The following is a 26,452-nucleotide window of genomic DNA, read 5'->3' on the forward strand; positions in this document are numbered from 1 at the left end:
CAGACAGAACAGAAGCAGATAGCAGAGAAATTGCAATTTATAATTTGGACGGTGAACTGGAGGGGAAACACACTGATTATATGCACAGCATCACTGAGGATATACATACATATCTTCAGTGACAGTCTTCATACCCTTTTATATGGTTGTATTTGAGGGGCTCTGTAGTGCACCCCTTTTCACCTACAGTAACCAAATTTCAAACAGTTATAGATCTCATCGGGCCGAACAACTTTCACAACTCCTCCTGGGGAATCATCCGATCACCATGAAACTCGGTCAGCATAAATTCAAGACATTGAGGATGCTAAATTGTGAGCAGATTTTTGATATCTTGAATGGTTTGGCCGTGGCACTGAAACTAATTTATGGTGAGAAAAGGGAAACAGGAAGTGTGTTATAACTTCAGCATACATTAACTGATTTTGATGAAACTTCAGCTGTGTGTTTGTTGTAGGAGGTAGATCACATGGATGTGACTATTGTGAGTAAAAGTCCTAGTGCCACCAACTGGCAGCAGGAAGTGTGTCACTTTCAAAATGCTTTGAAATCGCCCCTCTTATTCGCTTCAAACTTCATCAGTATAATGTCAAAAAATGGCAGATGCACACCTGTGAAAGTATTCTTGATATCTTGAATACTGTTGTCATTGCAACGCATTAAACTTTAATATTCTTTATGGGGGTTTCTGAGGCACTTAGCATCCTTCTGATTGCATGAAACTTGACACACACATCCGAGTTGCCAACCAGAAGACATGGACAAAGCCTTAGAAATGGACGGATCCTTTTGTCTTATCTACAGTCACCAAACTCTGTACATATATTGTTCTCATCAAGCCGGACAACTTTCTAATTTACAGTCATTAGCTCCGACCAACAGGAAGTCAGATATTTTGGGTTGAATGTGGATTTTTTAAGGACAAAAAAAGGGAAACAGGAAGTGTCTCATATCTTTAATCATCATTAATTTGATTCAAATTAAATTAAGATTATATATTGCCCACCATGCACAGGTTTCCTGAAGCCACCGGGGTGGTGGTGGCACCGGGGCTTGAGCCTGTCATCGCTTCTTGCAGCTATATTTCATAATGTAATTCCTGTGATGCAAAGTTGAATTTTCAGCAGCCATTACTTCAGTCTTCAGAGTCACACTGTCCTCCAGAAATCATTCTAATATGCTGATTTGGTGAAAATATTATCTTTAATATTATTATTATCAAAGTTGTAAACAGTTGTGCTGCTTAATATTTTTGTGTAAACCATGATTTTTAAACCATGTAAACCGTGATATAGAAAGTTCAGAAGAACAGCATTTATTTGAAATATGAAATGTATAATATTAAAATGAATAGTTTGATTCCAAAACACGCTAAACACCATTTTCAAAAAAAATTGAGTTTCCGCCAAAATCAGTATTGTATCTGGTCGGTATTGAAAAGTCATTTATTAATTTTGCGCAAAATGCGATATCCGTCGTGTTATTCTGTCATGATTTCTCCCTTTCTTTCCAAAATGCGACAAACGCCAGTCTCCTTTCTCTGCAGAACGCGATATATCCGCTCAACCAATCACAGCGCGTCATTCCATGCACTGTAAACTGTAATGGCGGCGCTCTGAATACACCTGGCATTCTAGTTTTCCTTATCTGCTTTGTACTTTGTGATCAACAAAAACAGAAAAATGAATAATTTTGACGGCATTGATGAACCTGTCGTGGTTTCTGCGGTGGGGAAGAAACGCAAGTCATCGAAATGTAATCATTTACGTGAGGAGATTAAGATGATGAGGCACTCGAGTCGGGAGGAGGAAAAAAGCCGGCATTTGTTCCACCCGGCATTTGTTCGTTGCTTGTTCCACGACAGAATCAAACTTCTGTCACGGTCCCCAAAACTGAATCATGGACAGTTTTTAAAAGCCGTTTTTAATACCAATGTACTCTGCAAATGTGTTTATTTTAACAGTGCGGTGGCGCCAGATACTTTTTAATCGGTAATGACAAACGGAGACATAATTCATTAACAAGATGACTCGTTGAATTCATTTTGGGAGCGACGGCTGAATGTATTTTTAGTAAAATGTTCAGAAGTTCAGAGGCTGTCATATATGTGAATCAACTTACTTTATTGTGTATTTTCAATATGAAAAATAACTTTTATATTGATGGATTAATTGCATTTTGAAAAAAAAAAAAAAAAAAAAAAAGTTTCATGGATTTATTGCATTTTGGGGGAAAAATAATCCATTTTTATAATAAACCTTTTAAAATCAAAATGTAGATTTGAATTTGTAATGTTTTTACAGTTTTTTTTTATTCGCTCTGGTACTATTTTCAAAACTCTTTGTACAAAACTCCAAACTGATCACACTTCTAACACAGCTTCATTCAATAGCAAACAATGCAAGATACATGTTTCAAATCACCCTTGTTGCTGAAATAGTTACACAGGCTACAGATGCCACATTAGAAAATAAACTTACATTACCTAAATTACATAATTGACATAAAAAAATCCATAATGTTTGTAATAGTATCTATTCACTGTTATCAAAAGGTGTGATGAATTATGACACAGTCATGAGGTTTTATGTAGAATAGAGTTTGCTGTAATACAGTAAATGATCTCACTGTACCATATGACTGAATCTATACTGTAGTCAACCTTTAAAGATGAAGGGTGAGTTACAATAATGTGGCAGTCTCTATACCATAGAAATGCCTGTGTTTACAGTGTCGCATGGCATACTATAATGTAAAACAATGCCATCTGTCTCCCTTCTTCTGATGCATCTCTGATCAATCTGATGTTATACAGTTATTGACTGTTTCTTTTCCCTTGTACTCTGTCCTGCTCTGTGTTCACAAATTTCAAATCTTTCTTTATCTGTATCTTTATCTGTATCTGTATCTCTCTCTCACACACACACACGCTGGTATATGTGATTTACGGGGACTCTCCATAGACGTAATGGTTTTTATACAGTACAAACTGTATATTCTATTTGCATACACCAACCATACCCCTAAACCTACCCATCACAGAAAATGTCTGCATTTTTACATTTTATAAAAATATAATTTCATATGATTTTTAAGCTGTTTTCCCCATGGGGACCAAAAAATAAATAAATTTACTGGTATTACTATCCTTGTTGGGACATTTGGTTCACAACACAGTGTTTACCAGGACCACACACACTTTGAAAATTGTGGTCTAAGATACATTGCTTATAATTCATTACATTTGATTATCCATATCGGAAATTGCAAATAATTTCTATAGAAACTATGCCTGTAGAATCAATATCTATAGAAATCTATAGGTGTACCAAATGATTCATTGATTAACCATTGAGTTCAGTTGGATTAAATGTATTAAACTAAACGAGAAGAGATGCAAATCAAAAGTTTGATAGTAATAGCTTTATGAAAGGCAGTTACTGTGAATGAAACATTTATATAGATAAAACACTTGTTTTCATCTTGCCACTTTCTTGGTAAAGAAAACCCCTTTTTACTCAAATTAATCAAAATGGAGTTATAGCGTTTTGGAACCAAACTCTTCAAATTGTCTTTACTATCACTTTTGACAACTTACTTTTTTATCACTTGCTAACATACTTTTGTCCAATCTGTAGTCACATTTTCAAAACTCTAAGCACAATTAGCACAACATCTGTCTGTTGTGACCATACCATAAACACAATTCATGTCGTTTTCACACAACATGCAGTCAACTGAATTAACATGTTTCTAAAATGCTTACATTTTCTTTTCATACAACCTTACCCAATACCAAATTCATGGATCTTTCTGATCTTACAGTTACAGTAAAACACATTTCTTGAAACCATCACTCATTTTCTCAAAACTTTAAACACAAATCCAAACTACATTCACAAAACCCCTGATTCTTCCGGCAAAATTAAACAATTGCCTCAAAATTATTTCACCTATTCTCAAAATCAGACAAAGCTGTCTGATCATACACACATCAGTCAATATATAAATACTACAGATCATTCATTAGACACTACATAAAAAAAAAAAAAAAGAAAAAAAAAAAAAAGGGGAACACAACATCCAGAACATGAGGTTACAGAAAAAAGTTATATTGCATGCAGTGAACTAATTTTGCAATTACGTAAAAAAGTATAGTAATCACAACTAAGTATGGTGAATATATTGCATACTGTGTACTGCAAGTACAGTATTGCACTGAATATTGTATAGTATTGAATGTCTGTATATTCAGCACTTGCATACAGCAGTCTAAATGCAAAAGCCCAAAAGGTAAAAAAAAAAAAAACTCTAAATGAAAAGTATGTTATAGTACACTCAAAAAAAGTTGTGCAACTGCAAAATCTAAGTCAGTGAGAGATTCATTCTGCCTCAGCATCACGTCTTCATGTTGAGAAGTTGTCAAGTCAAGTCCCCTTTATTTATATAGTGCTTTATACAATGCAGATTGTTTCAAAGCAGCTTTACAGTGATAACAATGATGATCAGTAATGCAAAGAGAGTTTATTTTGGCTGTACAGCAGCTCTAAAAGAAAATAGTGTCATTGTTCAGCTGAAGTCAGTTCAGTGTTGACAGGCCTGTGACAGCCAGTGACGTCACTCTAGTGCAACCGGGAGTATAAAAGGAGCACCTGGAGTATACGTCATCTGCTTTGTCTTCAGGTGACCCTTTGTTTGAAGTGTGTTTAGGCGACTGTTACCATGGAAAAATGTTACATTCCGTTCTCGAAGGAGCGGAATGTGCAGATTGTGAAGGCTTTTCTATGAAAAAGCTCAGTTCGTACCTGGCCCTTTTCTCGAGGGAATCGGAACAAGCATCGGTGCCTGGGGGATCAGGACCTGCTGCAGCTGAGGCACAGCGGAGATTGAGATCCTGGGACTCTCAAGTTGAGCTGGCGGAGGACTTTGAACGAGGTATGTCTCTTTCTCATTCCTCTGCCACCGGCGCGAGCCAGATGAGCACGTTCTTTCATTAGAATCATCCGATCTGGTGGATAGCGCTCTTCTGGAAGGAAGAGCAGGATGTGGAAGAGCAGGATGTGGCTGCGCAAGGCGAAGACATTCTTATGGAGCCCTCGCAGCCCGCCTGCCTGCCCTGCATACAATGAGCTGCAGGAGGTTATGGCTCACACGACACAGCGATTAGATCTTCCGTGGAAATGCGAAATGCCACAGATCATTTGCGGAAGATTAGACGAGCATTTCTTGGCTGGCCATAACCGCCGAGCTCTTGCAGAGGTTGAGAGGTCTTGGAAGAAACCATATTCAGCTCGCGTTTGTCCATTTCAGCATTCGAATTATGCGAATGTGGAGGGATTGCGTGAGCATGGATATGCATGGATGCCTCTCATTTGAAGAGACGTTTGTGGGCTATCTCTCAATGGGTGATGCATCGATATTCCAACCCTGCCATCCAAGCCATTAAAAATGACATCTAAGCTGAATAGCAGGGCGTATGCGGCTGCAGGTCAGGCCAGTGGAGCTTTACACACTATGGCCGTGTTACAAGCTTACCAGGCCAATCTGTTAAAGGACCTGGATAAAGGACAGGGTCTTTCCTCTGAGGTGGTAACAGATCTGCGCCGCACCACAGATCTGGCTCTCCGGGCCACCAAGCGGACTGCTGCTGTGATTGGTCGTGCTATGGTGGCTATGATGGCCACAGAGAGACATCTGTGGATCAATCTGGCCAACATCGGGGAGAAAGAGAAGCGCTTTCTTTTCGATGTGCCATTCTCGCCCTCTCAGCTGTTCGGCACATCCGTTGAGGCGGTGGTCGATCAGTTCAGAGAGGCGAGAAATCTTTTAAGAAATTTATACCGCGCTGTTCCAGGTCCACACCTCAAACCTCGGGGGGTCCTGGGCCGCCTGGGTCTGCGGGACACAGACAGGCCCAGAAATAGATTGTCACCCCTCGGGCTCCTCCTCCTGATACCAGGAGTAAGGCTCAAAAGAGGCGGGACTCAAGGAAAAATAAAAGGGATTGGAGAGAGGTAATCGTCTGCCTCGCTGCTCAGATTGGTTTGCGTTTGTAACTCCGTATAGCTTTGTTTTGAATCTCTTTTATTCATTGTTGCTTATTTTTTTATTTTATTTATTTTTTTATTACCTTATATGTAATATTGCTTACCACACTAATCTGACGTCGCTAGCTTGTAATCTTTGAATCTAAATCGCTGTTACAACGCATTTGCATTTGCAGCGCTAGCTTGTTAACTTGTTAACAGTCTCTCGCGCGCTCCTTTTCCAACGCGTTCTTCAAACAGCTGTGGTAAGTCGGATCAGTCTACAAACACGGTGAGTCATGTCATCCTCTCCCAGCATTGCTACCTGTTCCATTTGCCACATGTTTACCATAGCTCTCTCTGTCAGCGACGAGGGATTTACATGTCATAAATGTAGGGAAATAGTCAGGCTGACAGAGAGAATCTCAGAATTAGAGACACGCATCCAAACTTTAATCGAGGATAGTAAGAATGCAAGGGCTTCAGATACTGTTTTGGATGCGACTAGCTTAGTGAACTCTGTACATTGTTCGGTTCCGGCTGTAGAGCCCGCGCAGCAGGGCACTTGGGTAAAGGTGAGGCGGCCTAGCCGTGGAAAACACCACTCTTCCGTTCCAATAAGAACATCAAACAGGTTTTCCCCACTCAGTGATACACCCACTGAGAATCCTGTTGAAAGTGCCCTAGTTATTGGCGATTCTATTACACGGAACGTGAAAATAGAGACACCAGCCACCATAGTCACATGTTTGCCGGGAGCCAGAGCACCTGACATCAAAGCAAATTTAAAAGTGCTGGCTAATGCTAATCGTAAATACTCTAAGATTATTATTCACGCCGGCACTAATGATGTTCGACTTCGCCAGTCGGAGATCACTAAAATTAACATTAAAGAGGTGTGTGAACTCGCAAGTACAATGTCAGGAGAAGTAATTTGCTCTGGCCCCCTTCCTGTTCGTCAGAGTGATGAGATAGTTAGCAGATTATCATCACTCAGTGGCTGGCTGTCTAAGTGGTGTCCGCAAAATAATATAGGTTTCATAGACAATTGGAAAAGTTTTTGGGGCAGACCTGACCTGTTGAAAAGAGATGGTATTCATCCCTCCCGGGATGGTGCTGCTCTTCTCTCTAGTAATATGGCACATAGTCTTAGAACTGAAACATGACAAACTGGGGCCCAAGTCAGGAAGCAGACAGACTGGCTAAACCGACCGTCTGCTAGCTGCCTCACGTTACAGAAGTGAGAAAATTCAGATAACTCCCAACACATAGAAACTCTTACACCTAGATATTTTCAAATAGAGACTGTGTCTGTACCCCGAATTAGTAAAAACAAAAAACTTCCAAACTTACCACTTCCATGGTAAAAATTTATTTGATGTTCAACAAATAAAAAATAGAGATAATAATGCTAAACAAATGATAAAACTCGGGTTGTTAAATATTAGATCCTTTTCTTCAAAATCACTTATTGTTAATGATATTATCAAAGATAATAATCTAGATGTGATGTGTTTGACAGAACCTTGGCTAAAACCGGACGATTACATTACTTTAAATGAGTCTAGTCCTCAAGGTTATGATTATCGACACAATGCCCATCAGAAAGGCAAAGGGGGAGGTGTTGCTGTAATCTATAGTAATATTTACAGTATTAGTCAAAAGTCTTTCAAATATAATTCCTTCGAAGTAATGGTACTTTACGTAACATTATGTAGGTTGACATTTGTGCTGGCTACTGTATACAGGCCACCAGGACACCATACAGACTTTATCAAAGAATTTGCTGATTTTCTGTCGGAGTTAGTATTGGCTGCAGATAAAGTCCTTGTTGTTGGTGATTTTAATATCCATGTAGATAATAAGAAAGACGCATTAGGATTGGCATTTGCAGATATTCTAAACTCTATTGGTGTTAGACAACATGTGTCAGGACCTACTCATTGTCGTAATCATACTTTAGATCTAATATTGTCACATGGAATCGATATTGATGCTGTTGAAATTCTGCAGCAGAGTGACGACATCTCAGATCATTATCTAGTCTCGTGTATACTACATTTAGTCAAGGCGGCTAAACTGCCTCCATGCCATAAATATGGTAGAACCATCACTTCTACCACTAAAGATTGCTTTATAAATAATCTTCCTGATCAGTTTCATCGCCTTAGCATAGCAGAAAGCTTAGAAGACCTCGATGTTGTAACAGAAACTATTGCCTCTGTCTTTTCCAGCACATTAGACTCAGTTGCTCCTTTGCGCTTAAAATAGATTAAGGAAATTAATCCAATGCCATGGTACAATGAGCACACTCGGGCCCTAAAGTTAGCAGCCAGAAAAATGGAGCGCAGCTGGAAGAAAACAAAACTAGAAGTATTTCGCATTTCGTGGAGAGAGACAATGATTGAGTACAGAAAGGCCTTAAAATCTGCTAGATCTGCTTATTTTTCAAAACTTTTAGAAGAAAATAAACACAACCCTAGGTATTTATTTGATACAGTGGCTAAATTAACAAGAAATAAAGCTTCAACTTCTGATGTTTCCAAAGAGCACAGCAGTAATGACTTTATGAACTTCTTTACTTGCAAGATTGATAATATTAGAGAAAAAATAATAACCATGCAACCGTCTATTACAGTATCGCGTCAGATAGTGCATTGTAGTGTCTCTGAGGAAAAATTCAGTTCATTTACTGCTTTAGGAGAGGAAGAATTGTCTAAACTTGTTAAATCATCAAAATCAACAACATGTATGTTAGACCCTATACCGACTAAGCTATTGAAAGAAATGCTTCCAGAGGTTATAGATCCTCTTCTTAATATCGTCAATTCATCTTTATCACTAGGATACGTACCGAAAACTTTTAAGCTGGCTATTATTAAACCTCTTATTAAAAAACCACAACTTGATCCTAGAGAATTAGTCAATTACAGGCCGATCTCAAATCTCACTTTTCTGTCAAAAATACTAGAAAAGGTAGTATCATCACAACTATGTTCCTTTTTAGAAAGAAATAGTATCTGTGAGGATTTCCAGTCAGGATTTAGACCGTACCATAGTACTGAGACTGCTCTCATTAGAGTTACTAATGATTTGCTCTTATCATCAGATCGTGGTTGTATCTCTCTATTAGTGTTACTGGATCTTAGTGCTGCATTTGACACTATTGATCACAATATTCTTTTAAATAGACTCGAAAATTATGTTGGCATTAGTGGAATTGCATTGTCATGGTTCAAATCATACTTATCTGACCGTTATCAGTCTGTAGTAGTAAACGAAGAGATGTCATATCGATCACAAGTACAATATGGAGTACCGCAAGGCTCAGTACTAGGACCGTTGCTGTTCACTCTGTACATGCTACCCTTGGGAGATATCATTATGAAGCATGGCGTTAGTTTTCACTGTTACGCTGATGATACTCAGCTCTATATTTCTTCGCGCCCTGATGAAACTTACCAATTCACAAAATTAACAGAATGCATAGCTGATATAAAAAATTGGATGACCAGTAATTTCCTACTACTAAATTCAGAAAAAACAGAGATTCTAATTTTTGGACCAAAAACTTCTTCACGTAATAACCTAGAATACTGTCTAACACTTGATGGATGCTCTGTTAAGTCTTCGTCGTCTCTTAGGAACCTGGGTGTGCTCTTTGATACCAATCTTTCATTTGAAGGCCATGTTACTAGCATCTGTAAAACCGCATTCTTCCATCTTAAAAATATATCTAAACTACGACATATGCTCTCAATGAAAAATGCAGAACAGTTAGTTCATGCGTTCATGACCTCAAGGCTAGATTACTGTAACGCTCTACTGGGTGGTTGTTCTGCTCGCCTGATAAATAAACTACAGCTCGTACAAAATGCAGCAGCTAGAGTTCTTACTAGAACTAGGAAGTATGACCATATTAGCCCAGTTCTGTCAACACTGCATTGGCTTCCTGTTAAACATCGTATAGATTTTAAAATCTTGCTAATTACTTACAAAGCACTAAATGGTTTAGCTCCCCAGTACCTGAGCGAGCTCCTAATTCATTATAGTCCTTCACGTCTATTGCGATCTCAGAATTCAGGCCAGCTGATAATACCTAGAATATCAAAATCAACCGCAGGCGGTAGATCCTTCTCCTATTTGGCATCTAAACTCTGGAACAATCTTCCTAGCATTGTTCGGGAAGCAGACACACTCTGTCAGTTTAAATCTAGACTAAAAACGCATTTCTTTAACCTGGCATACACATAACACATTACCAATTTATATTTTCAAATCTGTTAAAGGATTATTAGGCTGCATAAATTAGGTCAGCCGGAACCGGGAACACTTCCTATAACACCTGATGTACTCGTTACATCAGAAGAAGAATGGCATCTACGCTAATATTAGTCTTTCTGGTTATCCCGAGGTTCACCGTAGTCAACCGGATCCAGGCCTTATCCAGGTGAGACCAAGGACCTGCGCCTTGACACGACCACAACGCAGCCCTGAAGTATCAGCAGAGATTGAGTCAACTAGATCATCCACTGTGAGGGCCTCATCGACACGACAGCCACGACACAGTTCCTCAACAGCCGTGATGAATACGATCCTCAACTGGATGGAACTGAATAAATACTTTGAATGTTGCGATCCTGTCAGACTTATGATAGCTACTTGAATCGTAACAAAGCACTGTTGGCCAGAGGAGAACTGGCCCCCCGACTAAGCCTGGTTTCTCCCAAGGTTTTTTTCTCCATTTAAACACCTATTTGCCACTTGTCTGCCACCTGATGTCACCTGATGGAGTTTGGGTTCCTTGCCGCTGTCACCTTTGGCTTGCTTAGTTGGGGACACTTGACATTTGACTTGACATTTGATATTCAACAGTGCTTTGATCTGCCTGCATTGACACTATTCTTTTAAGAGCTGCTGTGCAGCCAAATAATGTACCAGTTATCAATGTAAAGCTGCTTTGACACAATCTACATTGTAAAAAGCGCTATATAAATAAAGGTGAATTGAAGCTAAATGTTCAGGTGGCAGAAATTCGTCCCACGCTAGAGAGAAATAATATCTCTCTCCCCCCCATATCACTTTTTTCTTTTCCTCTTCCCCCCCCACTCCAATTGTGTAACTACTGCGGGGGGTGATTGAGGTTTGTGCCATGCTTCACACCAGGGCTCTCAACTGAACCTATAATGGTAAAAACCTGTTTGTGAGACTATGCAAGGTTTTTTGGTAAAAACCTGTTTGTGAGAGTATGCGAGACAATTCTATTATGTTATATAATGCTGGGCTCTAGCTTTACGGTCTCATTTAGTTTGGCCTTTTTGAGTCTTCTTGTTGAGCTGTTTCATTTCTGAGCGTGTTCGGCTGAGGCCCCCGCTCTCTGGAGTCTCAGTAAGAAAATGACATAAGGTATTCGGCCCCCTCATTCCCCTTCTCAGGGAACCATGGTTACATGCGTAACCTGAGATGTTCACTTCCTTTGTAAAGATCATCAATTATTAAGTAAATTAGCTAATTTCATCTATAAAGCAGTTCTGCAGAAAACAACGATGTCATCATCCAGCTCAGTTTAGTTCTCATCCAATAGTGTCAGTGCAGTCAAATTGTTGTCAATATTATTGAATATTATTGAGTATTGTTGAGGACTTTGTCCACATCACAGGCAATGTTGTCTCTTGCCAGGCAAAGGGAAAAACCGTCTAGTGTCCAGCCTTGACAACTGTCTCCACACCTTGCTCTTCCTCGTCCGCATCCTCTTTCTCCTCGTCCACCACATCTTACTCATACTCTTCCTCCTCTCCCTCTCAGATTGTTTCCATCTACTGTTCTACTGCACATAAAGCTGTCCTACTTGATGCCCCTCTGGGCTGTTTAGCACTGCTGTTGAGATGGTGGTGGACAGGTTTAGAGAGGCGAGAACGCAGTCGTCTGTCTTTCGGGAAGTATATCCCTTCCTAAGAGCAGAAGATGAGTGCGGCTGCCCGCCCAACTTTTCTCTACGAGAAGTGGAGGGCAAAGGCATCACAATAGGAGAAAGCCATACACAGGTCGGGGAGCTATGGGTGTGGCGAAGAAAGAGGCGAATGTTTGAGCAGGACAGAGGCCCAGGCTCTTGCCCCCTTTTTCCATTCCCTTCAGCTCCTCTTTATAAATTGTCTGTGCCCTTTCCAGGAACAAGTTACTGGAGACAAGAGCAAAAAGGTGAGTGTGGCTAAAGCTAGCTCTCCTTCTGAGGAACTGGGGGCAAAGTGAAACTTTTCAAGGGGATTTTATTCTGTAGACTGAGCAGGTCACTCAAGAACATTCCAGGACCAATCCCTGCACCAAGCTTGGTAGATTTTGGATACTTTGAGATACTTGGGATCATTGTCCAGCTGGAAAGTCCAATGATCCAGTGAAGCTTTAGTTTACACACTGAAGGCTTAATAATTTTTGCCAAAATGTCCTGATACTTTGGTCTCACCGTTCCATAAAACATTTTCCAGAACTCCATAGGCCTAATCAAATGCTTTTTAGCATATTCAAGTCAACCTGTTCTCTTGGTCAAGAGTGGCGTTCGTCGAGGTGTTTGGGCATGAAGTCAATGTTCTTATAGTCTTTAGTGTTCTTCTTATAATCTGCATTTAAATGTTTTATCCTCCTCTCAACAGGTCCTCTCAACAGGTCATCTTGCAAGTCTTGAGGGTTTTGAGGGTCAGCTTATTCCCCCTTGATAAAATTGTGATTTTTCTTCCATGTCCTAGAAGGTTTGTTATGGTACCATGCATTTTAAACTTACAAACAATGCTGCCAACTGTGTTTCTAGGAACTTTTAGTGTCTTGGAAATATCTTGTAATCATAGCCTTCTTCTCTTAGGTTTTGTGAGAGAGCTTTTGTCTTGCCCATATCTGCTACTCAATTTCAGCACATGCATGAGCTAAATTTATGCATGTGTCTCAACTAAAGTGCTGTTATATAGTTCCCAAAGGCTTAACTGTTTTTTAACACAAGTTTGTACCCTACCATACTAGTAAGTGATTTAAAAACAGCAATATTGAACAGGGGTTGAATAATAGCTGTATTATGAAAAAATCCTATAACTCAAAAATATGACATTATACATTACCACTTTCAATATGCCACTAAGGTGTTATTTTACAATAAAAAAAAAAATCATATGATTAAGCACTTGTGTTTACATTTTTCCATATACTACTTGCAAGTCAGATAAAAGAGTCTGCACAATGAATAAACATTAATGTAAATGTATTACTCACAAAATATAAAGGATGACTCCCACGGACCACATGTCAACCTCAGGACCATAAGCGTTTCCTCTGAGGATCTCAGGAGCTGAGTGGATGTGAGAATAGAGGCAAATGATTGCAAATGAATTGGCTTATAAAACTTTATAAGTCATTCACTGGAATTCGCTTGTTTGTGGACACCTAAATGATTTATTTTAGAGGTGCGTGTTTATCTAAAAATAAGGAAATAAGTAATAGGGTGGTTAAATCATAATACAAATAATGTGTTATCTTAAATTCTGACTCACCGCAGTAGCCGGGGGTCCCACATACTGTCTTCATCGTCACTTGCTCATCAATTATTTTAGAAAGGCCAAAGTCCGCTGTGGACATTACAGAAAAGATTGAATCAATAAAAACCTGAAGAGTGAAGAACTCACTGTTCAGTCTCATTTTTTCCACATCAAAGACATAATGGATTAAATGTATGAGTATACAGTTCGTTACCAATCTTAAGAGGTGCGTCTATTGACAAGTCAGCATAGAGGAGATTTTCTGGTTTGAGGTCTCTGTGAACAACTCCATTCTCATGTAAGTACTGCAACAGAGATAGAATAAAGGTAGCAGATCACTTTTGTGTACATACAACGATCATTTAAGTGATTCACTCTCTGTGTTTTTTGTACATAGATGAAATGAAAGTCATCAGGGTCCAAAACAACATTTGATTCCACTGACTTTTGTTGACAAAAACATACAAAATATCTTCTAAATATATTTTCTGTGTTCCACAGAAGAAAGACATATAAGACATTTAAGTCATATAAGTTTGGTGGGTGTACATATACTTGGGCTCTCAGGTCTCTGCCATGTAACCAGTTACCGCTCCACCCTTGCATTCTCTCTCTTGTAAGCTCTTAAGTCACTATCGCAATACCATATACCCATTGGAATGAGACAGGTGTCAGCACCCACATAGGAAAGAGAAAGTTCCTCAGAATGTATCATATAGAGTAGTTCATAGGAAGGGCACAAGTTCAGCGGAAAGATACAGGTTGGAAACAGGACATTATTATCTAGTCTAGACCAGTTTTTACCACAAGTTTTTAAGTGAAGGGTGAAAAACATCTTGTGTGTGGGTGACAAATGTAATGTATGGGGGAGACAAATGTCATTATGAGATAATGAGAGAAGAAGGAAATCACCTTTATCATTGTTCACAAATGTATATGAACACTTGAACTATGTATATGAAGAAGCTTGAACAATGAACTATGTGTTTGTGTTCATTTCTTTCTGTGGCTGAGAATATTTGAGGGCGCTGACAGATAAAGAAAATAATCTAACAGTGGGTGAGTAAATGATAACAAAATTTTCATTTTTTTGTGTGCGCTATGCTTTTAAGACAGTTTCATTGGTGAATTTCAATGGAATCTGCAGCAATTTTCTAAATCATGGAAGGAGCATCATGGATTAACTGGATAAACAGTAAAATGACTGGCAATATGATTGAGGCAACATGGAAAATTTCAGAGAGTAATCAGAATGTCTACTAAGCCCCCACCACCCCTCATTTAGCTACTCTAATAGGTTATTTGTTATGTTTATTGATTTCATTAGAACTTATTATGCAGCTCTAGGAGCATGTTTGTGTCTTATTGTGTGTGACTGTAGTCTGTAGATTACATCCTTGGTTCTCTGAAGTCCTAATGGAGTGTAGGTGGGAAAGATAAGTTCACTGAGGCAGTCTGGCGCAGTTCTCTGTTAAAACAGCTGTCATGAAGGCGGAGACAGACTCTGTATTCAGTGTCTCCTCACTTCACAGTGATAGTTCACAGAAAAAAAGAAAAAAAAGAAAATTCTGTCGTCATTTACTCATGTTGTTCCAAACCTGTATGACTTTCTTCTGTGTAATATAAAAGGATTTTTTAAAAAGAATTTCCTGTTTTTTTCTTTTCCATGCAGTCACAATAAATGGTGACTGAGGCTTTCAAGCTGTAAAAAAGATGAAATAGCATGAGGGTTCTGTCTTCTGAAGTCATATGTTGGTCATGAGTAACAGACCAAAATTTAAGTTGTCATGCACTGATAAGTTTCCCTCCAGTGAGCTGTTGAAGTCGCAATGTATTGAAAGTAACGACAGATCTTTTGTTTGTTTGTTTGTTTGTTTTTTTTAGAGTGAAACATATCATTGAAAAAAAAAATGTAGTTGATTCTATTTATCAAGTGTTAATTGGATGGAAGCAGATCTAAATGCGAGTTTGCATTCGATTGTAAGAAAGGTGTAGAGAAAAGTAACTATTTTAGCATTTGCAGGAAAGGGAAGATAATGTTCTCTATTTTAAGCAAGTGCTGCAGCTAAATCATCTGTTGCTTTAAATGCTTGAGCTCTTTATTTCTGATTGGCTTCCAATGTTTTTGTTCATCAGTTGGAAAAAAAGTTCCCCCAAAAGTAATTCCAATGATATTGTTCCTCTTGTGTCATTATTGTTACAGTTATGGTACAGTTATCTCTATTGTCTAAGAATGGAAGTGAGAATTATGTTATATAATTTTATGGTTGTAGTTATTGTCCTTGGTATGAATTAGCCTTGATTTAAATTTTTATTCTATTGTGGTTACAAAAATGGAAGGTTAAAAAAAAATGTAATTGTGCATTTGAGGTTGTACTAATTTTTAATTTGTCTCCAACAGGAGTTTGCTGTCGTTGGTCAGGATGCATCCTCAATTGAAGGTCATGTGAATGGATATTCATAAGATGCAACCAAACACCTTGGTTTTCAAACTCTTTTGGCTTCTGTGTGGTGAGCTTTTAAACCCAATGTCTTGCTTCACACTTCCATGCATACATGAATGGAGTATAATTTAACCAGGGCAAAAGATGGACTTTCGGACCCTTGAAACATACTAAGTCTATGATAAATTGTGATTCACAAGAATGTTTAAAATGTACAGTTAAAATGAAATGTGTAGTACTGTTTAATGTTTTAAAGAGTTACAGGTAATGTGTGTGCTGTTTTTGGAAATGTGAAATTGATCAATATGTAAATGCATCCTGCAATATTGATGATGCATTGTGATACAATGTTTGAAATCTGTGCATGAAATTGTGAGATTGTAATATTTTTAATGTTATTTAATAAATGTGATAAAACCGCATTACTTTTTAATATGCTGTGTGGGGTACAAATGTGCCATCATGAGGTACAAAGGGCTTGTCACTGGGGCAGTACCCTTAAAAGGACATATTTGTACCATTTTTAGGGGTACATTATGCTACCATAGCACTACAAGATACAATTTGGTCACCAAAGGTACATATTTGCCTTTGAAAGGTACAAACTGTAAGGGTACCAATATGTACCCATTATAAAGGGTACAACAGGTGTACCCTTGAGGGTACTGCCCCAGTGACAAGCCGTTGGACCCCTAAAGGTACAAATTTTGCACATTTTTTCTGACAGTAAGTGCGAGGATGACTCATTCAGTGTCAGGTTGTGTTAATTAATTTTGTGTTCATAGGCACAAGACAGATGTTGTTCCTTTAACATAATTCCAAAAATATAAAAGTGCATCAGAGAAGACAATGGTTTCCTTGTAAATGTGAGCCCAGCAGAACCTGATGAAGTACAGAAAGTGTTTGTCGGATGACAAAGTGTTAAATGAAGGTGACAGAAGTCACTCTTGTGTTTTAGCACATGACTAGTGTGAAAACCGGAGGTGAGTCAGTCCTACAACACACTCTGTGCTTTGTTGAAATACAGTTCTGGAGTTTTTTTTACATTGTAAACATTTAATTACAAATACTCTGTAGGCTGGTTTGATGGGGCTGTTTTTATATAACGTTTAAAGTCCCCATGTCCCTCTTTTTTTTATTTTTTAGTATGAATATGTTAGCATTAAAGGGGACCTATTATGCAAAATTTACTTTTATAAGGTGTTTTAACACAGGTGTGTGTCCACTTCACAGTGTGTGTAAACAATATGTGATTTATAATGGTAAAAATCCACCCAATACTTTTTTATAATCCCCATTTATCATTTTCAATCTCTCAGAACATGCTGTTTTATACCTCCCTGAGTGAGAAGAACAGAGTCCGCCATTTCTGTTTACTCGCTGTATCAGCTAGAGATATAGGCTACAATGTCTGTGCCAAAAAAAAAAAAAAAAAAAAAAAACAAAAAAACAAAAAACAAAAAAAACATTAAAAATTTTCTGTTGTACCCCCGAAAAGACACAAGGTCTGTATATATTTGTTTACTGTTAGTTGTAATGAGTGTTTTTGTGTAATTCGCTGTGTATGTTGATGATAATACAAGGGAGAGAGAGTTGGTGATTTTCTGGAGTGAAAATGTACGCTTCATGTTTTGTGTGATATACAATAAACTTCATAAAGCTCATCAGTAAAGTTTTGGAAATTTTTCAAACGGGGTCCGATACAACAGGCTTGTACTACAGTTTTTTTTATCCGCTCTGGTACTTTTTCACAAGTAAGGTGTACATTTTTAAAACTCCTAGTAAAAAACTCCAAACGATCACACTTCTAACACAGCTTGTCATTCTTTCAAAACCTGATCTCATGCTTTAGTTCTAGTTTTACTTATTTTCATTCTACATAAACACTGTTTCAAAACACAAGATCATTGTAATATGTAATGAGAACATTTGGTTTAATCACCAAAACACAACAGTATGTTCTTCTTTCAGTTTAGTACTTTTAACAATCAGTTCATTCAATAGCAAACAATGCAAGATACATGTTTCAAATCACCCTTGTTGCTGAAATAGTTACACAGGCTACAGATGCCACATTACACTCAAAAAAATGGTTTTGCGGCACTGTTGGTTTTACCCCAATATGTTTTGTTAAAATAACACACATACATTTCTTTCCATACCAAAACACTTGTATTGCGTTTCATTAACTGAAACTGTGTCAACTTCCACTATACTTAATTATCAGTCGTTAAACTAATGTAAAGTGTTTAATTTCGCGATTCAAAAAACCGGATGTGACGATTTCCAACGTATTAGATGAAGACGGCGCGAAGGAGGTGGGCAAGGTGAATGGCGTCATACCTAGAAGTACCAGTGAGGTAAGAAAAATATGAAGTTAATCTTTAATTTCTGTTAGTGTTTCGAAAAGTCTGCTCTGGGATGCTCTTAATATATTACCTATCGAATATTGTGTGAAACTTGTTTATTGCGCCATTAATGGATGATTCCATGCGATTGAAAGATGCGTGTTTATTTGTAACGTACTTATGGAAAGTGCATGATTCTCTGTAGTGTATAACACTTAACGTGAAAAACGTTTTACGTGGCTTAATGCACTAAGACAGTGATATTAAAAGACAAAACTCAGTACGCACCTTATTAATAAACTAAATGTGCAGATAAGCAGATGAATCCAGCATATGAATGCAACGCGTTTAGTTAACGTACACGTTAAGCGTTACGTTCATATTCTGGCTTAATCTGCACGAATAGCATGTGGTTTAAGCTATTAATGAGGTGTGTGCAGAATTTGATATTTTTATATTACTGTCTCAGTATTAATAGGTATGTTAAGCGTTTAAAACATGGGAGGAAAACGCTTAACGTGTAACTAAACGCATTGCGTTCATATGTTGGGCTCATCTGCTTTTATTGGTGTGATGTTTAAGAGTTTGGTCTTTTAATATAACAGACTTAGTACATTAAGGCCAGGTTTCACAGACAGGGCTTAGGCTAAACCAGGATTAGGCCTTATTTCAATTAGGGCATTGTAGCTTTCATAAACGTACACAAGAAAAAAACATTACTGGTGTGCATCTTGAGACAAAACAATGGCATCGACATATTTTAAGATATCAGTACAAGTTGCTTTTAGTTAAAACATGCATTTTAGTCTGGGACTAGTTTAAGCCTCGTCTGTGAAACTGGGGTAAAGAGTTTTATAATCTCCTAAAACCTCCCAGTTCATTTTCTAAGGTACGCAAGTCCCAGTAAAATTGGTTGAAGCTCTGAAGCAAGTACAAATAATGCCACATTCGCCTTGCAGACGCATATATTTTGACATTTTATCTGATATTCTATTTTTATGACAGTGTGTTTTTCATCATGGTTTTTGGAGTTCATCACTGTCTTTGATGAAATAAAGGAATGTCACAACTTTACTGACGGAGAAAACAGTGTTTTGGCTAAGGTAAGTGAAGCACTGTATTGTCTTTTTAGGATTTAATAAAAGTAGTAATCATTTTGCCGGCTTTTTTTTGTTAGAACCCATGACTTGGCACAATAAAATTGCTAAAGCTGCTCTTCATAACTTTTTTTGTGTTTAAAATTTATCCCATTGGTGTCAACATTCTTTGCCAAGCTGGATGGATACTCTGCAAAACTAATGAAGATGTTTGCAAATTGAGGAGGAGTCCTTGGACAAAAAAATTAAACATCTCTTGGTGCCCACTACACAGGTATAAAAAACTACACTCAACAAAACCTTGTATTAAAGGGTTAGTTCACCCAAAAATGAAAATTCTGTCATTAATTACTCACCCTCATGTCGTTCCACACCCGTAAGACCTTCGTTCATCTTCGGAACACAAATTAAGATATTTTTGATGAAATCTGAGGGTATCTGATCCACTCATAGGCAGCAACGTCATTGCACCTTTTGACGTTCAGAAAGGTAGTTAAAAACTTGGTTAAAGTAGTCAACGTGACTGCAGTGGTTCAACCTTAATGTTATGAAGCAACGGTAATACTTTTTTTTTTTTTTTTTTTTTTTTTTGTGCAAAAACAAAACAAAAATTATGACATTATTCAACAATGTGAACTGTTGTCATACATAGTGAACTAAGTGCAGACTGACTTGTTTACATCCGAATGCCAGCTCATTATTGGCCGGCTCCTGTGTCAGCATCAAATTCATGCGTTGTGCTGCTCACGTGTTCAGCTTCGGCCAATACTGAGCTAGCGTTCGGATATAAAAACAAGGAAGCCTGCACTGAGTTCACTACGTATGATGATGGTTCAAATTGTTGAATAAAGTCGTTATTTTTGTTTTGTTTTTGACCACAAAAAGTATTCTTATCACTTCATAACATTAAGGTTGAACCACTGCAGTCACATGGCCTATTTTAACCATGTTTTTAACTACCTTTCTGGATGTCAAAAGGTGCAATGACGTTGCTGCCTATGAGTGGATCAGATACCCTCGGATTTCATCAAAAATATCTTAATTTGTGTTCAGAAGATGAACGAAGGTCTTATGGGTGTGGAACGACATGAGGGTGAGTAATTAATGACAGAAATTTCATTTTAGGGTGAACTGACCCTTTAAAACAATATTCTCTCACTGGGGTTATGGTCATGAGCATGCATAAAAAACCAAAACAAAACAGATAAATGTTTATTACCATGATAAATACAATAAATGCAAAGTAACTGACAGATGTTACATGTATAACACTACTGTATATGGACAATGTTCTGCAGAGTTTAGCTCTAACTTACTCCAGCACAACAGCCTGGAAGTTTAACACTTTGTTCTTATTTGAAAATTCCAAAAAACATTGATGGTTCAGGTGCATTTAATTTGGGTCGAGCTAAACTTGTTATTTGCATCTTTAGACTGGTGACATTGTAGTGAAGAGAAAGTGCATAATCAAATCTCTCTGTGTCTACCTGAATGAAGACCCTAGCAGTTTGATTTGGGAGTATATGGTGAGTATTTGTGCTTTTTAAAATGTTGTTGTATTTTCAAGGATGCTAAATGCTTTGTTAAAGTTAATACACAGGAATTTAAGAGTACTGTGTTTTTTTTTTTTGTTTGTTTTTTTTTTTTTTTTTTTTTTTAATATAAATATCCACTCTAGGATACAGATGTTGTCAACACACAGGAGTCGATTCAGAAGAATGTGATGGGAATTTATGTCATAAGACTTGAAGGTGCAGACATAGAAGAGAGCCTAGCAGATGTTGGAGTGGTGTTAGAGGGGCAAAAGGTTCTTCAGGACTTTAGCAGTGTCCCATATGCAACAGCCATGTTGATGGGACTAATATATGGACTGAATTTGAGCTACCCTCCTGAATTCAGGTATACTTTCGAAGCACTGCAAAAGTTGATGGCAACAAGTTATCCAATAAAGTGCAAACACTGAAGAGCACACTACCATCTGGACATTTTGGTTGCATATAGGATTTAATTGTATTTATCTTTTACCAGTTTTTAGGAGTTTTAATTTTCATTTTCTGAGTTTGCAGAAGTTTTTTGACTCTAACATTATCTAAAATTAATTTTACATCAGACTGTTAAAAGCATTTGCACAAGTTTAAAGACTCTTGAATGTAATGACTAAGCAGGCTGTTTAAAACACTGTTTATTGCAACTGTTTGACAAAAACAGTTTGATAACTTGTTACATATCTTGTCTTTTCTTGCCTCTACAAGGCAATCACACACAAACAAATGCTGCTTTGAAGGGAGTAACTTTAAATAGAAATTACTGAGTTAAAGTAACAAAAACTAATTGGATGGAACCACTTTCCATAATTTAATTGAGTTATTTGAAACAAATCTCCTTGTGTTGGTTGAATGAAACATATTTGGCCAGTTTTAAATAAACTAAAGCATGTCCACTAAACTTAACCAGTTTAAGTTACAGGGAAGCAATTACATTGATTTGGTTGGACATTACTATTTTAAATAGATTCTTCCTCATTCAGTTGTGTTGTCACAACACAGAGAGTTTACATAGATTTAAAAAATTCCATTAATGTTAATGAAAACAATTTGCTTGTGTGGAACCACTGTCCATAATTGAATTAAGTAAGTTTAAAGAATCATTTTTTTGAGTGTAGAAAATACACTTACATTACCTAAATTACATAATTGACATAAAATCCATAATGTTTGTAATAGAATCTATTCACTGTTATCAAAAGGTGTGATGAATTATGACACAGCCGTGAGGTTTTATGTAGAACAGAGTTTGCTGTAATACAGTAAATGATCTCACTGTACCATATGACTGAATCTATACTGTAGTCAACCTTTAAAGATGAAGGGTGAGTTACAATAATGTGGCAGTCTCTATACCATAGAAATGCCTGTGTTTACAGTGTCGCATGGCATACTATAATGTAAAACAATGCCATCTGTCTCCCTTCTTCTGATGCATCTCTGATCAATCTGATGTTATACAGTTATTGACTGTTTCTTTTCCCTTGTACTCTGTCCTGCTCTGTGTTCACAAATTTCAAATCTCTCTGTATCTGTATCTCTCTCTCTCTCTCACTCTCTCTCTCTCTCTCTCTCTCTCTCTCTCTCTCTCTCTCTCTCTCTCTCTCTCTCTCTCTCTCTCTCTCTCTCTCTCACTCTCACACACGCTGGTATATGTGATTTACGGGGACTCTCCATAGACGTAATGGTTTTTATACAGTACAAACTGTATATTCTATTCGCATACACCAACCATACCCCTAAACCTACCCATCACAGAAAAATGTCTGCATTTTTACATTTTATAAAAATATAATTTCATATGATTCATAAGCTGTTTTCCCCATGGGGAACAAAAAAACAAAATGTCCAAACACGGTCTAAATTTACTGGTATTACAGTTTTTTTATTTAATTGCTTTGGTGCAATTTTCACAAGCAACTGGTAAATTTTCAAAACTCTTAGTACTAATATCACAACAGATCATCAAAAGTGCACTTTTTTCAAATGTTTCAGCATATTTTCAGTTGTGTTAGTACAATGCACAAAATCACAAAGTATCCTTTTCACAACACAAAATAAGTGTTTCATCTATATAAATGTTTCATTCACAGTAACTGCCTTTCATAAAGCTATTACTATCAAACTTTTGGGTCAGGAACAGAGCAGGATAGACTGACTGTAAGGACTGACTGTATAACATCAGACTGATTAGAGGCATTACTATGTTATAGATAACATGGTAATGCCTGCTCACTTTTAAATCTCTGCTCACATCACCCAAATTTTATATGATCTCCACTGGCTTCCAGTTGCCTACCGTATTAAATTCAAAATTCTCCTGCTCACTTTTAAATCTTTGCATGGCTTGGCTCCCTCTTATCTTTGTAATATGCTCATCCCCTACACACCGACTCGCTCACTACGTTCCTCTGACTCTAGCCTTCTCGTTGTCCCTCGGCATCGCCTCTCTTCAATGGGGGGCAGATCATTCAGTACTATCGCACCCAAACTCTGGAATTCTCTCCCCCGCTCACTCTGTTGTGTTAATAATATCTCTGAATTTAAATCATTACTCAAAACTCACCTGTTTTCTGAATGTTATACCTCTGATTTGATGAATTGATTGCTCTGCATTATTACTAATATTTCTCTGAATGTTATGTTATGTCTCTTAAGTCCTGTTTTGTATTTCTGTATTTGACTCTATTCTTCTGTATGCTTCCCTGTCCATTATTGTTTTCATCATTGTCTACTTGTATTATCTCTTCCTTGATAATTGTAAAGCGTCCTTGAGCCCTGGAAAGGCGCTATATAAATAAAACTTATTATTATTATTATTATTATTATTATTATAGAGAGACTGCCTCATTATTGTAACTCACCCTTCATCTGTAAAGATCAACTACAGTACAAATTCAATCATATGGTACAGTGAGAACATTTACTGTATTGGCAGCAAACTCTGTTCTACACAAAACCTCATGACTGTGTCATACTTCACACCTTTTGATAACACGCTGAATAGATACTATTACAAACATTATGGATTTTATTTCAATTATGTGATTTAGGTAATGTAAGTGCATTTTCTAATGTGGCATCTGTATCCTGTGTAACTGTAATTATTTCAGCAACAAGGGTGATTTGAAACATGTATCTTGTATTGTTTGCTATTGAATTAACTGAATGTTAAAAGTATTAAACTGAAAGAAGAACACATGTTGTGTTCCTGTGATTAAACTAAATGTTCTCTTTACATATCACAACGATCTTGTGTTATGAAACAATGATTATGTAGAATGAAAATAAGAACAACTAGAATGAAAGCCTGAGATCAGGTTTTGAAAGAGTGACTAGCTGTGTTAGAAGTGTGATCAGTTTGTATTTTTGTACTAAGAGTTTTGAAAATGTACACCTTACTTGTGAAAACAGTACCAAAGCAAATAAAAAAACTACCATCCTTGTTGGGATATTTGGTTCACAACACAGTGTTTACCAGGACCACACACACTTTGAAAATTGTGGTCTAAGATAAATTGCTTATAATTCATTACATTTGATTATCCATATCGGAAATTGCAAATAATTTCTATAGAAACTATGCCTGTAGAATCAATATCTATAGAAATCTATAGGTGTACCAAACGATTCATTGATTGCCCATTGAGTTCAGTTGGATTAAATAATAGACAAATGTATGAAACTAAACGAGAAGAGATGCAAATCAAAAGTTTGATAGTAATAGCTTTATGAAAGGCAGTTACTGTAAATGAAACATTTATATAGATGAAACACTTATTTTGTGTATTGTAATTGAAAATACGCTGAAATGTTTGAAAAAAGTGCACTTTTGATGATCTGTTGTGATATTAGTACTAAGAGTTTTGAAAATTGACCAGTTGTCACAGATGTGTATTAAACAGATACAACCTGCACACACAAACATTCTACACATAAATCAGCACATGTGGCATTGTTGCTTTATTGTCAGATTGCTGAGCTGTTATGTAACACCACCCCACGTTCCTCTTGCTCAGGGAGATTAAAAGCTGAGGGAAAAAATTGCAATGTTTTTTTTTTTTCTGAGAAAATTATTTTTCACTAGCAGCTCTGCACATCCGCTTACTCTACCGTCCGCTTTTGAGTGACGACAAGACTGACCCACATCTCTCCACTGTCAGCCCATCACTGGCCATGTGTTCAGCCACACCAACACATTCACAATAATCCTCCAGCTGAAAATGCATTAAAGCAACTGCTGTCCCCCATGACACGCATCATTATATCATGCTATTTGGTCATATTATTTGCCTCACATTAAAGGGGCCATATTATACACCTTTTGTAGCATTTCATAGTTTCTCTGAAGTCTTGTAATGTTGCTTCAACAAGTCATGTTTTACACTACATTTTCTAACTTCTCTCTGATCCTTGAAAAATAAACTTTTTTTAATATATGCTGCACCTTTAAGACTTCTACTGCATCTTTAAAGGAGTATTCTGGTTTGGTAAGCTCAATCGACAGCATATGTGGCATAAAGTTGATTACCACAAAAATTATTTTAATGCATCACTTGTTATCTTTAAAGAAAAGCAAAAATCAAGGATACAATGAGACACTTAGAATGGAATGTAAAAGTAGAATGGTGAAACTTATAATTTTATGAAAGCACTTACATGATCTTTTCTGTTACAGTTTTTTCAAATTGCTTACACACAGTTTTTGAAACTATGGCTCCGTTTCTCAAAACTCTACACACAAAACCAGAAAACACACACACACACAACATGCAAATGTCACACATACGTATCTTTCAAAAGCAAACACTTCAGTCAAAACTATTTTAACTATTCTAAAAATTGTATTTTGTATTTGAACAAATTATGTATAAGAGTTTTCACACATGATCATTGGGTGTAGATGATCGGGAAATTAAGTGTGGCATTTACAGTTTGTTTTTTTTAACTGATTACACACAAAATCATTACTTGCCACACAATTTCTGAAACCTGACACTCAAACACCAGAACCACACACCAAATCTGCAAAACCATACACTAATTCTCAGCCTTCGACTAGCAAAAAGTGTTTAATTTCATTAACACTTTTTGCAAAACACACACAATTTTCTATGTAACACACAAAAATCTAACAGGAAGTATCTTGATTTCCTTTTTCAAATACAACCATTCACTCAAAAAAATGATACGTTGGATTTACTTAATTTTTTTTATGTCAACAGGTTCCACGTAATTTGGTTATGTTGCATTTAATTAACATTATTTATTTCAGTTAACTTAAATTTATTACATAAGGTTAACTCAATGCCATTTAGTTGAATCAGGTTAACATTCTTAATTTTGTCCAAAACCATTAAGTTTAATTATCCTAAAATTAAAACAAATAATCCAATTTAATTGAATAGTTTATTTAGTGGATGCGTTCAAGAACAATTTTCACAACTTTTACAAAATCTTTACTCTGTAAAGACTC

The 26,452-nt window shown here is 37.0% G+C and overlaps 1 protein-coding gene across 2 annotated transcripts in view; it reads right to left on the reverse strand.

Annotated features, from left to right (window-relative positions):
* The window catches only part of si:ch73-60h1.1 (calcium/calmodulin-dependent protein kinase type IV), a 42,442-nt gene that overhangs the window by 5,024 nt on the left and 10,966 nt on the right, over positions 1-26,452 (reverse strand). For both annotated transcript variants that reach the window (XM_051912965.1, XM_051912964.1), the window contains exons 6-8: positions 13,758-13,848; positions 13,559-13,633; positions 13,281-13,356 (exon numbers count right to left, since the gene is read on the reverse strand). In XM_051912965.1, the coding sequence (XP_051768925.1) occupies positions 13,281-13,356; positions 13,559-13,592 (110 nt within the window). In that variant the 5' untranslated portion in view covers positions 13,593-13,633; positions 13,758-13,848. The remainder of the gene's footprint in view (positions 1-13,280; positions 13,357-13,558; positions 13,634-13,757; positions 13,849-26,452) is intronic.

The sequence above is a fragment of the Ctenopharyngodon idella genome, chromosome 11 (assembly GCF_019924925.1).
Source record: "Ctenopharyngodon idella isolate HZGC_01 chromosome 11, HZGC01, whole genome shotgun sequence".
Lineage (NCBI taxonomy): Eukaryota > Metazoa > Chordata > Actinopteri > Cypriniformes > Xenocyprididae > Ctenopharyngodon > Ctenopharyngodon idella.